This window comes from Bos taurus, chromosome 2 (genome assembly GCF_002263795.3).
Source record: "Bos taurus isolate L1 Dominette 01449 registration number 42190680 breed Hereford chromosome 2, ARS-UCD2.0, whole genome shotgun sequence".
NCBI classification, from domain to species: domain Eukaryota; kingdom Metazoa; phylum Chordata; class Mammalia; order Artiodactyla; family Bovidae; genus Bos; species Bos taurus.
Window position 1 is genome coordinate 86,638,748 of NC_037329.1, and position 13,738 is coordinate 86,652,485.

Here is a 13,738-nt window from a genome sequence, read left to right on the forward strand (position 1 = left end):
TTCATAGTATTCAAGCTCAGGAGAATGGTTTAGCTGTAAATAACAAGGGCCATTCCCAAATCTGAAACATTTGGGTGTTTCCAGGAATGCTATTTTTTTTTAAACCTTTTTAGTTTTACTCAACATTTAGTAATTACCATTGTTATGTTTGTAGGCTCCAGGCCTACTGTCAAGCCATATGGATGGTTCATAAGAAAAAGTAAGATATGTGCATCCTTCACATATGGTAGCCATTCACACATTACACCATTTTATATAAAAACCAAGCAGAAGACAGGCAAGATGGATGCAACCTGTTGGAAAAATTTGCTTCTTAACTTCTCATGTCTTTGTCTATGTATTCTTGCTGTTTAAAATTTAATCTAATGCATTGATTATTTTTAGTTTTCCCTTAAGGATAGCCATTGGGTGGTGATGAACAGAATGAGAAGAGAATTCAATTTGGGGATTTATAAATTATGAGAGGACAGAAATGAGAAATTATATTTTTACTGATAATATTTTCACTATAAAATGCCTTAATTTCTGAAATTTATACACAGAATTCTCTTATGTTCTCTTTTCAAAGGCATGGAGTTCCATGAGGAGCTTCATAATCTGGGGGCAAAAGAAGGCTTGAAAGGGAGAAAACTCAACAAAGCAACTGAGAGCTTTGCTTGGAACATTACAGTATTGAAGGTGAGTGAAGTACTCAGGTGCCCATTTGTCTTTATTTTTCTCTTCATTTCTCTAATTGGTCTTCTCATCAGTGGTTGAAAACAGTGACTTAAAGTTTTTATTAAAGCTTGCTCTAATTAATTCATACTGTAAGAGATGGGGAGATGCATACATGGATTGACGCACTTCTGTCCATAATAAGGCAATGAGTTTTGTGGTGGAGGCAGAAGACAGCAAGACCTAATTCCATTACCTGGGGTGAGTGTGTGTGTGTGTGTGTGTGTGTGTGTGTGTGTGTGGTTTACTCATACGTCTACTCAAGTCAGTATGGCTATTCTTGTTTGTGGAAGGAATAACAAAATGTTACTGGAGAAGGATCCAACACAAGTTATTTGGGAAAGCCTTAAACTACAGACGATTTGGAGCCATTTAGGATTATTTTATTATAGGGACAGTCTCTATAAATAGGTTTATTTTTGCAGAAATTTTGGAAGTCAGCTTTTTGAGATTACGATTTGCTGTGCTGAAAATTAATTTTAGGACTTTGATGTAAAGACATCACTTTTCATATTTTGTTGCATGAATGGAAAAATGATTTAGGCAGTTGGAATGATTTATTCTTAACATTGTGGTGGAGAAAAACAGCTACAAGCAAAATTAATAATTACTGACATTTAAAGAACACTCGTGAGCCAGGCACTGTTTTATGAGGTTTATATGAATTAACATTGTAATACTTTCATTAACCCAATACTGTTATTATTCTCATTTTACAAGTGAGAAAACCAAGGCATTGAAAACTTATGTCTATTACCCAAGATCACTCAGCTAGTGAATGGTGGCACTGGAGTCTGAACTCACGCAGTGTAGTTCCAGACCAGAGCCTGGTCTACAGAGAGATACTACACGTATTTATGTGAATGTGCTAAATGAATCATAATACATATCACAAATGCTTATTAAAAATTAAGCCCACAAATATTTGGTAAGCTCTTATTATGTATTGAGCTCTCTGCTGTGCATTGGGGACCTATAAAGAACAAAATCTTTTTTTTTAATTTTTCTTCAACATACAAATATTTTATTAACAAAATTTATGGCATTTATTTTACATTTAATTATGCATGACAATATTGTGTGTTCTAGAGACCATGGTTTTAAAAACACTTTTTAAAAATTATTATTATTATTATTTTTTACTTTACAATATTGTATTGGTTTTGCCATACATCAACATGTATCCACCACGGGTGTACACGTGTTCCCCATCCTGAAACCCCCTCCCTCTTCCCTCCCCATACCACCCCTCTGTGTCATCCCAGTGCACCAGCCCCAAGCTTCCTGTATCCTGCATCAAACCTGGACTGGCGATTCGTTTCTTATATGATATTATACATGTTTTAATGCCATTCTCCCAAATCATCCCCCCACTCTCTGTCCCACAGAGTCCAAAAGACTGTTCTATACATGTGTCTCTTTTGCTATCTTGCATACAGGGTTGTCGTTACCATCTTTCTAAATTCCATGTATATGCATTAGTATACTGTATTGGTATTTTTTTTTTTCTGGCTTACTTCACTCTGTATAATAGGCTCCAGTTTCATCCACCTCATTAGAACTGATTCAAATGTATTCTTTTTAATGGCTGAGTAATACTCCATTGTATGTACCACAGCTTTCTTATCCATTCATCTGCTGATGGACATCTAGGTTGCTTCCATGTCCTGGCTATTATAAACAGTGCTGTGATGAACATTGGGGTACATGTGTCTCTCAATTCTGGTTTCCTCGGTGTGTATGCCCAGCAGTGGGATTGCTGGGTCATATGGCAGTTCTATGTCCAGTTTTTTAAGGAATCTCCACACTGTTCTCCATAGTGGCTGTACTAGTTTGCATTCCCACCAACAGTGTAAGAGGGTTCCCTTTTCTCCACATCCTCTCCAGCATTTATTGCTTGTAGACTTTTGGATCGCAGCCATTCTGACTGGCATGAAATGGTACCTCATTGTGGTTCTGATTTGCATTTCTCTGATGATGAGTGATATTGAGCATCTTTTCATGTGTTTATTAGCCATCTGTATGTCTTCTTTGGAGAAATGTCTATTTAGTTCTTTGGCCCATTTTTTGATTGGGTCGTTTATTTTTCTGGAATAGAGCTGCAGGAGTTGCTTGTATATTTTTGAGATTAGTTGTTTGTCAGTTGCTTCATTTGCTATTATTTTCTCCCATTCTGAAGGCTGTCTTTTCACCTTGCTTATAGTTTCTTTTGTTGTGCAGAAGCTTTTAATTTTAGACCCCTATATATGTTGTCTACAAGAGACCCACCTTAAAACAGGGGACACATACAGACTGAAAGTGAAGGGCTGGAAAAAGATATTCCATGCAAATAGAGATCAAAAGAAAGCAGGAGTAGCAATACTCATATCAGATAAAATAGACTTTAAAACAAAGGCTGTAAAAAGAGACAAAGAAGGACACTACATAATGATCAAAGGATCAATCCAAGAAGAAGATATAACAATTATAAATATATATGCACCCAACATAGGAGCACCGCTATATGTAAGACAAATGCTAACACGTGTGAAAGGGGAAATTAACAATAACACAATAATAGTGGGAGACTTTAATACCCCACTCACACCTATGGATAGATCAACTAAACAGAAAATTAACAAAGAAACACAAACTTTAAAAGATACAATAGACCAGTTAGACCTAATTGATATCTATAGGACATTTCACCCTGAAACAATGAATTTCACCTTTTTCTCAAGCACACATGGAACCTTCTCCAGGATAGATCACATCCTGGGCCATAAATCTAGCCTTGGTAAATTCAAGAAAATAGAAATCATTCCAAGCATCTTTTCTGACCACAATGCAGTAAGATTAGATCTCAATTACAGGAGAAAAAATATTAAAAATTCCAACATATGGAGGCTGAACAACACACTGCTGAATAACCAACAAATCACAGAAGAACAAAAGCTGTATAGACCCTAACCTCATGAGTTGACAGTCAGGGGGCAGGAGGCGAGGTGGAGGGAAATAGGCATCACTTGCTTAAGAGGCAGGAACTATAGTGTTACTATAAAGAGGAACTTATTTTATAATACTTGAGTACAGTGTGGCAGTAACAGCCCTGAAACATGCTTTCTGTTCATCATACATTTATGTGGGCTTGTTAATGCACTGATCGCCGAGAAAAGAGCTATGGACACAGGTATCAAAAAGTAGTACCTGGGTCTCTAAGATTAGTGCACCAGGGGAGACAGCCATATGACTAATAGCAGCCATTGGTTATTCAACAATTCATATGTGATTAAGCATTCATGACCAAATAGTTTATATGTGTTTCCTCCTTTCCACTTTGCAACAACTGTGTGACATTCAGCAACTCATGCTGACCCACATATGACCCTCTCCATCTCACAGATGAGGAAATTGAGGCTCAGGGAGGTTTCAGTTTCTTCCCTGCAGCTGGTAGATGGCAGAGCTGAGATTTTAACTCATGTTCATGGTTCTTCCCACAACCTGTCCTCCTGTGTCCTGTGAGATTTCATCCATGGAGCTGAGTCCAAGCAGCCTAGTACAGGGTTGAAGGCACAGCCTCTGGGTATAGGCTGCCTGGTAGCTGTGAGGCTTTAGCCAAATTATGTAATCTCTCTGAGGGTGGCAACATTAATAATACCTCCGCCCTGGGTTTTGTGAGAATGAAATGAGATAAAGTATACAAAATACCTAAGTCACAGTGATGAAACTTGACACTGTATAATACATCTCTACCTATACTATTATAGTATAGATGTGCTATTACTTTTGCTAGAGTGAGGATGACTATTGGAATATAAGGCTTTTGGTTTTTTTTAATTAAAAAGATTGAGATATAATTGTTCATTTCTTTGTTAAGGCTCACTGTTTTCTGAGGTTTGTGTATCTGGTTTAGTGACAGGAGCTGATTGCTAGATGCGTGCATGCTTAGTTGCTTTAGTTGTGTCTGAATCTTTGTCACTCTGTGGATGGTAGACTGCCAGTCCATTGGGTTCTTCAGGTAAGAATACTGGAGTGGGTTGCCTTGCCCTTCTCCAGGGGATCTTCCCAACTCAGGGATCGAACCCGAGTCTCCTGCATTGCAGACAGATTCTTTACTGTCTGAGCCACCAGGGAAACCCCTGATGGCTAGATGAGGCCTATCAAATGCTGTACAAATCATTCTAAGAGAGCTGTTTTGAAATAGAATCAATCTTCTATTATTTTAGCTCATGTACCAGCTACTAGTACTTCAGCTTGAGCACTAGGAACTTAAACAAGGATAGTGAACTTTTCCAAACTTCTGACATTTCTTTGGCCTCCCCATTGTGTTTAGTGGACCTGTTAATCACCTACCCTAACAAATGACTTCCTTGGAATTTGACTTTTTAGGTGAGGGACAAAGAGCCCAGACATGTTTTTTTGGAGACTGTGTACTCTACTGGTGACTTTCTGAGAAGAACCTCCTCTTTTTTATTTCTTGCATCTTGGGTCTGAAGTTCTTAGTTTCAGCTTTTTTCTCCAGTCTTCCTACTGATTTTCCAAGCTCCTAAAAATGCTTTTCTTAAGTTTACTAGAGTCAATTTTCATTGCATACAACTGGTTGAATTAGTAATAGCCACACTCCTAAGACACAATCACTAAAATAGTAGGATCTGTCAAAGCTCATCTAAAAGTTCTGCATTTTTTACTGAAAAGTTTTCTGTACACATAGTTTTTATGAGTATTTATTGATATCTAGGGGAAGGGAATGATTGAGTAATGTGTGTTGAATATGTGGATTCAGTAGTTAAAATATTTAATTTCAGTGGAATGTCCAATAAGTAAGAGATGGTCTGGGGAAAAACAAAGATATGTGCTCTCAGATAGATTGTAGGTTGGCAGCTTGGAGTGGTGTAAAGGGGCATCAATAAAGCAAATTGAGCTGAGACTAAAAACTAACTTCTTTAGTTTGTGTTTTATGCAATTCAATATTAATATGTGAGAGAAGCTGCAGAAAAATTTGTAGAAAATAAGATGAATAGCTTTACAATATAACAAACATGAATTACACTTACAGAGTCCAATTTTTCCAAGCTATAAATGAGGACTTAGAATCCAGCAAGGAGGCTGACTCACGATGATCTGGAAGCTTCCTTACATGTGTTTTACTTTCATTTGTATTCCCTGGTGGCTCAGACGGTAAAGCATCTGCCTATAAGGCAGGAGACCCAGGTTTGATCCCTGGGTTGGAAAGATCGCCTGGAGAAGGAAATGGGAACCCACTCCAGTACTCTTGCCTGGAAGATTCTATGGACTGAGGAGCCTGGTAGGCTACAGTCCGTAGGGTCGCAAAGAGTCGGACACAACTGAGCGACTTCACTTTCACTTTCTTTTTCACTTTCATATTTTTTTTATTTATTTATTTTTTAAAAATTTGTTTATTTTAATTGGAGGTTAATTACTTTACAATATTGTATTGGTTTTGCTATACATCAACATGAATCCGCCACGGCTATACACGTGTTCCCCGTCACTTTCATATTTTAGTGGGGATTTGCTTAGTAGAACTTTCACATTTCCTCATACTTTTGTCACATGCCATTAGGCAACTATTACAGTTGTTTTTCTCCCTGTCTTTCTTTCACTTCTGAGCATAAAATTGAACTCTCTAATAGCTTCTGTCTTCATTTGGGATGATATGATGATGCAGGTCTTCATGACTCAGTCTGAAGTATATCTTTTCCAGATAATCATTGGACTGAGATAGCATCCTCTCATCCCACCCACACATGCCAACCATTCTTTCCGTATGTCTTTTGTGCATTCTGTCCTTCAGAAAAGAGTTCTGTTTGATTATTAGCATAATATTAAAATCTTACAGTGAAAGTCTTTCCTGTTCTTTTTGTCTTCCAGAAAGAGATACTACATCACTTGCACAGCCAGCTTATTGTCCTAAATAGTTTTCCATTTTGGAAGGATTTTGTTTATGAGAATTATGAAAGTTTCTTAGAAAGAGATAGGAATTTATACTACTCACAGATAAAACATAATGTATTATGAAGTGGAATTCATTTAAAATTTTGGACTCTACCCAAAATGATTTGATTTTTTAAGTACAAAAAGAACTTCATTGAAAGGTGGTCACACCTACAAAACTGAAATTACTAAGAACCTGAGAGTAACATTTTAGTGAGTTTCCCAATTATTTATTTTTCTGACTTGCCCTGTCTTTTTTTTTTTTTAATTTTATTTTATTTTTAAACTTTACATAATTGTATTAGTTTTGCCAAATATCAAAATGAATCCTCCACAGGTATACATGTGTTCCCCATCCTGAACCCTCCTCTCTCCTCCCTCCCCATACCATCCCTCTGGGTCGTCCCAGTGCACTAGTCCCAAGCATCCAGTATCGTGCATCGAACCTGGACTGGCATCTCGTTTCATACATGATATTTTACATGTTTCAATGCCATCCTCCCAAATCTTCCCACCCTCTCCCTCTCCCACAGAGTCCATAAAACTGTTCTATACATCAGTGTCTCTTTTGCTGTCTCGTACACAGGGTTATTGTTACCATCTTTCTAAATTTCATATATATGCGTTATTATACTGTATTGGTGTTTTTCCTTCTGGCTTACTTCACTCTGTATAATAGGCTCCAGTCTCATCCACCTCATTAGAACTGATTCAAATGTTTTCTTTTTAATGGCTGAGTAATACTCCATTGTGTATATGTACCACAGCTTTCTTATCCATTCATCTGCTGATGGACATCTAGGTTGCTTCCATGTCCTGGCTATTATAAACAGTGCTGCGATGAACATTGGGGTACACGTGTCTCTTTCCCTTCTGGTTTCCTCAGTGTGTATGCCCAGCAGTGGGATTGCTGGATCATAAGGCAATTCTATTTCCAGTTTTTTAAGGAATCTCCACACTGTTCTCCCTGTCTTTTTGAAGGAAATAAATTCCATTATCTTTACAATTTTAGTAGTTTGATGAAAAAATCACTTTTATCAGATTGGAGAAGTGTCAAGTAGAGATACATGCAAATATTGAAATATAATTAGTAAGCATTTTATTATAAAGGAAAAGTTATGAAGTATAGATCCCTAGAGTTTATAAATAAAACATTTAAGAAGTAGCTGAGTTATTACTTGTTCATGAATTTCATTGCTTACTAGTTGAATGCCATGTGTCAAATAAATTATGAGTAAATGATTACTTCATCAATGAGCACTTCTATTACTTGATACATATCTATACTTTCCCTAGATAGACTTTCAGTTTATAATTTAAAGCTTTGCATTGTATATCATAAAAAAACTGAGTCTCTTTTATAGATTAATGTTTAGTAGATATGACTAATCTTTTTCCACTTAACTTTTTGGTTTTCTGTCACTGCTTAAGCTTTGTTCCTTCTGTTTTTATCTTTATAACATTTTAATTGTCTTTGGGAAGAGCAGAGGCTTAAACTTCTCACCTTACCTCTCCTTGAGTACTTGGGTCTCCAAATTTCAGGCTCTCAATCTCTGGGAAATTTTGCTACATAAGGGAAATTCCATGGATGTCACTAATATGCTTTCTAATAGAGCACATTTGAAGTCTTTGCTCATTGTTCGGAGACAGGAAAAGAAGGGAAACAGGATGATGGGTGAATGGGAAGAGAAGTATGAAAAGAGGCATCCATCTGTGAAAGACTGAGTAACAGAAGGAATGGGGTCACCCTGAACAGAATGACCATAGATACTTTAAATCTTTCTCTGAGATCTTGTGTGTTGAGGGGATTCAACCAGGCCCTATTGGCAGCCATAGTTATTGTGCCCCTGGGTGCTGCTCTGAGGTTATATAAAGAAGGAACATGTCCAGGGTCCTCCATATTGTCCATTGAGAAATTCTCTAATGGTGTTCTGTCAGCTGCTGGCTGTTTTTGTAATAGAGGCTTGAGAAAGGCTAGGTTTCCTCCTGAGCCAACTCATTCAGAAAAGAACAGCTATTTATGAAGTCTAGAAAGAGCCCTCCACTGATAACAACGCATTAATAATACACTATTCTTCTTATTGATATTACCATCAATTATTAAGAAATATAAAGTGGCAAGAGTATAGACTCGAGCCAGATCCTTTCTAGCTGTGTCATCTTGGGAAAATTTCCTTTTGTCTCTATGCTTCTGAATCAATTGGAATATACCAGATTGTATGACGATAACAAAAATGAACATCTCAGTGGCTTAAAAAACAATAGCTTATTTCTTGCTCACACTGTTTGTCCACCAGGGTCAGCAAGGGTCACTTAGAAACTCGGGCTAATGGAGTGGAGGGGAGCTCTACCTCAACTAATCCATCTGTAATCTTAGAGGTAGGAAAGCACAAATTGGTTTTAAAATTTTCTGCCGAGTAGTTTAAATGTTTACATGTCCCTTCTATTTAAATTTGACTGGCCAAAGAAAGTCAGATGGTCATATCTGACTTCAGGGAGTTGGGAAAGTATATACACACACACACACACACACACTTCCTTGAGGAAAGGGGGCAGATATTGGTGAATATAATCTACCAGTGACAGGTTCCTCAGCCATATTCACCTCATAGGGTCATGATGAGGACTAAATGAATTAATATATATATAAAGCAATATCTGAGATATAAAAATGCTATCTAAGTTTGAAAGAATTCAGTGCTTACAGTGAGCAGTTAAGTGATTGTCATACAACATATTAAGTAATTTTAAGGTCACTCTGTAAAGTTATTATTATTATACTCCTTTTTATAGATAGGAGAAGTGAGACTTGAAAGGTTAAGTAACCTCCCTTTGGGCATATAGGTAGTGAGTGATGGAGTAGGGATCTAATTCCACAGTGCATGCTGTCAGCCCATTATGCTAAACTGCCAGACAATATATAGCCCCATAATATTGATGGCTTGTATAAACTGAAAACTTTATGTATATCAGATATTTTACTAAGTGCTTTATTATCTTCTTCCTAGAGAGTGAGTGTCCTGTTTAGCTGACATGAATATTCTAGACATCTTGATAGTGTATTCCTACTATTCAGAGCGGTACATTGAGATAGTGTAGCTTGGCACCACCAATTCTCCTTATTCTGACATTCCATTCACCAAGCAACTCTGTTCTCAACTTGGCTTCCCAAGTATACTTTTCTAGTGGAGATGGAATAAGTTGATCCAGTGACATAACTAGTCCCATCTGCCTGGCTGTCTCTGTGTATGAGTCAGTTAACTTCCCCTTTTTTTTTTTTTTTTTTAATCAGTCCATCTCTGATGAGCTTGGTCAGCATGAATCAGCTCCCAGAGCCTGGCCGCTGCTGAGTGATTGGATGCAGTTGAGCCCCTGGACAGATACCATTGAGATTAAGAAAGCAAAACAAAATAACAACAAAAATACCAAAGCAGAAGCTGGACCCTAGACCCACCCTAAGAATCCAGCCAGCCCCCTGTTTCTCTTTACTCTTCATGGGCTTTTAGTTTAGCCATTGCCATCTCCACATCCTGAGACAGAGGAAGCTTAAGAGCCATGCCTCCAGCAGAAACTTTGGAGAGACCATCAGTTCAGTTCAGTCGCTCAGTCGTGTCTGACTCTTTGTGACCCCATGAATCGCAGCACGCCAGGTCTCCCTGTCCATCACCAACTCCCGGAGTTCACTCAGACTCACGTCCATTGAGTCAGTGATGCCATCCAGCCATCTCATCCTCTGTCATCCCCTTCTCCTCCTGCCCCCAATCCCTCCCAGCATCAGAGTCTTTTCTAATGAGTCAACTCTTCCCATGAGGTGGCCAAAGTACTGGAGTTTCAGTTTCAGCATCATTCCTTGCAAAGAAATCCCAGGGCTGATCTCCTTCAGAATGGACTGGTTGGATCTCCTTGCAGTCCAAGGGACTCTCAAGAGTCTTCTCCAACACCACAGTTCAAAAGCATCAATTCTTTAGCGCTCAGCCTTCTTCACAGTCCGACTCTCACATCCATATGTGACCACTGGAAAAACCATAGCCTTGACTAGACAAACCTTTGTTGGCAAAGTAATGTCTCTGCTTTTGAATATGCTATCTAGGTTGGTCATAACGTTCCTTCCAAGGAGTAAGCGTCTTTTAATTTCATGGCTGCAGTCACCATCTGCAGTGAGTTTGGAGCCCCCAAAAATAAAGCCTGACACTGTTTCCACTGTTTGCCCATCTATTTCCCATGAAGTGATGGGACCAGATGCCATGATCTTTGTTTTCTGAATGTTGAGCTTTAAGCCAACTTTTTCACTCTCCTCTTTCACTTTCATCAAGAGGCTTTTGAGTTCCTCTTCACTTTCTGCCATAAGGGTGGTGTCATCTGCATATCTGAGGTTATTGATATTTCTCCTGGCAATCTTGATTCCATGCTCCCATTCGTATTTCTTCCTTCCTCCACAGCTTTAGTTCTGCCTTTCACATCCTCTTTCATCATTTAAGCTGTTAGATCAGAAATTCTGGAATATTTTTCCTTTGAATAATGAACCTGAGTTGATTTAGAAATGAGGTAAAGTCCCTATAGGTAAATTCCTCAGGCTTCACTAAGAGGAAGGGAGCCTTCTGTGAGGTGAAATTGAGGAGCCTCTGAGTCATCAATCTGGAGAAGCAAGGTTCCAAGGGTTTGAGCAAAGCTTTAAATTCTGTTACATGTAAGGAAAATACTTTCCAGTAATACATACAAAATAACAAACTCTTGGGCTGTGAATTCCTGTTTGTGTTTTCTTAGAATTATGTAAGTGTTTAACATAGAAAGTTGGACTAGGAGTCTAGAAATCTGTAACTAATTAATATAATTTAAAAAATTATCTTATCTTCTCTGAGGCTAGATTTCCTCAATTAAAAATATGATCAAGTCCAGGTTCGATACAGGATGCTTGGGGCTGATGCACAGGGATGACCTGGATGGAGGGTAAGGGGGGGGAGGTGGGAGGGAGGGTTCAGGATGGGGAACACGTGTGCGCCCATGGCGGATTCATGTTGATGTGTGGCAGAACCAATACAATATTATAAAGTAATTAGCCTCCAATTAAAGTAAATAAGTTTAAATTAAAAAATAAAAGAAAAAAAATATGATCAGACTTTATATCTGGAATCCTTATAGGTCTTTACATTTTTTGATTATATGTTATTTTCAATTTTTTTCTGTGACTTAACTACATTATTTTACTTAAATACATAGATCCCTTTGTCACTAAACTTATCAATAGCATATATCTCTCTGTTATGTCTTGCTCCCCCACCTTTTGTTTAAACCCCTGACACTATAAACCCAAATTATACTCAGTTTCTATCCTTACTTCCCACAGTCTCCCATTGTGATCCCTCCTACTGTTACCCAACTCAGGTTTGGCTGCTTGTTGCTCAAAAGCCAAGAATTTGAGAGGCAAGTGTCAATGAGAAGGAAATGTGCTTTAATCAGAAAAGCCAGCATTCTGGGGAGAAGGTGGGCTCCTGTCCTGAGACCAAAGATTCCTCTGGGCCATGGCAGTTTTTAAAGACAAAAATGGATGGGAGAAGAATCTCAGTGAATCATTGAAACTGGAGGTTGGGTCATCATTCTTCATTGTGTGCAAACTGACTGACTCTTCAAATGTTATCTTGGCTGCAGGATTGCGTAACAGGACTACTAGGGGTCGAGAGCTAACCACTCTTTAACTACTTAATTCTTCATTCTTACTTCTTTTTATCTACGAAAGGGTCAACAGGTTAGGCAGGGGATGGTATGCATTCAGGAAAGCATAAGTCAGGAGCTGGTTTCAATTGCTTAATGATTTCATTCCTATAATTAGCTTCTATTACAGTTAGAAGGGAAAAGAAATGGGCAAACAGGAAAAGGGCAAAAGAGCTGCTTTTTAACCCCCCACCCTCAAACACCATTTCATTTCTGTGGGATTGGGGTGAAGGTCCAGCTATTGTAACTTCTTTGACATAGGGTGATGTATTCTCCAAATGAAAAATGTCAACATGGGTTTGAGCATCTCTTTGCTGACAATTTTTTTGCCTGCTTACATATACAGGCAGAACAAGCTACAATTTTTTTGATGCCCACAAAGATATAGGTTATTATGAGCAATAATGTTAATTCTATTCTCTTGAGGCTAGTTCTTGGAATTGTGCTAGCCATAGATTCAGTATTGCTCAAGATGGAGCAGCTTATGTCATGCCCTCTGGTGGAAGTTACAATATCTGTAAAATAACTCAGGAATGTGCATCAGACACTAAGTCCATGACTCTATTATCCTAATCACTAACTGTTCAAACCTGCTATTTTGTGACTCTGGGAGACTTCAGCTTTTCTACCACCAAGAGGCAGGGGACATAGTGGGGCTTCTGTACTTGGTGGTGGTGGGGAGCCTGCAGGGTTCTACTTGTTTCCACAGTTGCTATTGTCTCCTTTCCTGATCACTTTTCCAAATAAGATGGTCTCTACTTACCATCTTGCTAGGAATTTTTTTTTCTGATTTTTTTTATTGTGGTAAAATACATAAAACATAAAATTTGCCATCTTAACTATTTTTTAAGTTCATGGTATATTAATAATGTTGTACAACCGTCACCACCATCCATCTTCAGAACTCTCCTCATCTTGTAAAGCTGAAACTCTGTACTCATTAAACTATAACTCCCCATTCCCCCCTCCCCAGCCCCTGGAATCCACCATTCTTCTATCTGTCTGTATGATTTTTGACTATTTTAAGTATATAAATTCAATAGTGTAGTACTTGTCCTTTTGTGACTGCCTCATTTCACTTAGTGTAATGTCTTGAATGTTCATCCATGTTGTGATATGTCAGAATTCCCTTCCTTTTTAAGGCTGGATAATATTCCTTTGTACACATATTTTGCTTATCCATTCATCTGTTGACAAGCACTTGGACACTTCTACATTTTAGCTTTTGTAAGTAATGCTGCTATGAATGTGGGTGTACAAATATCTCGTTGAGGCCCTGATTGCTGAAGAATTGATGCTTTTGAACTGTGATGTTGGAGAAGACTCTTGAAAGTCCCTTGGACTGCAAGGAGATCCAAGCAGTCCATCCTAAAGGAGATCA

At 38.2% G+C, this 13,738-nt stretch overlaps 1 protein-coding gene across 6 annotated transcripts in view; it reads left to right on the plus strand.

The window, feature by feature from the left end:
- The window catches only part of PLCL1 (phospholipase C like 1 (inactive)), a 368,258-nt gene that overhangs the window by 319,564 nt on the left and 34,956 nt on the right, over positions 1 to 13,738 (plus strand). For 5 of the 6 annotated variants that reach the window (NM_001191279.2, XM_059875839.1, XM_059875841.1 and 2 more), the window contains one exon: positions 569 to 678. The exons of the other annotated variant lie outside the window; for it this stretch is intronic. In NM_001191279.2, the coding sequence (NP_001178208.1) occupies positions 569 to 678 (110 nt within the window). The remainder of the gene's footprint in view (positions 1 to 568; positions 679 to 13,738) is intronic. 6 annotated transcript variants of the gene reach the window in all.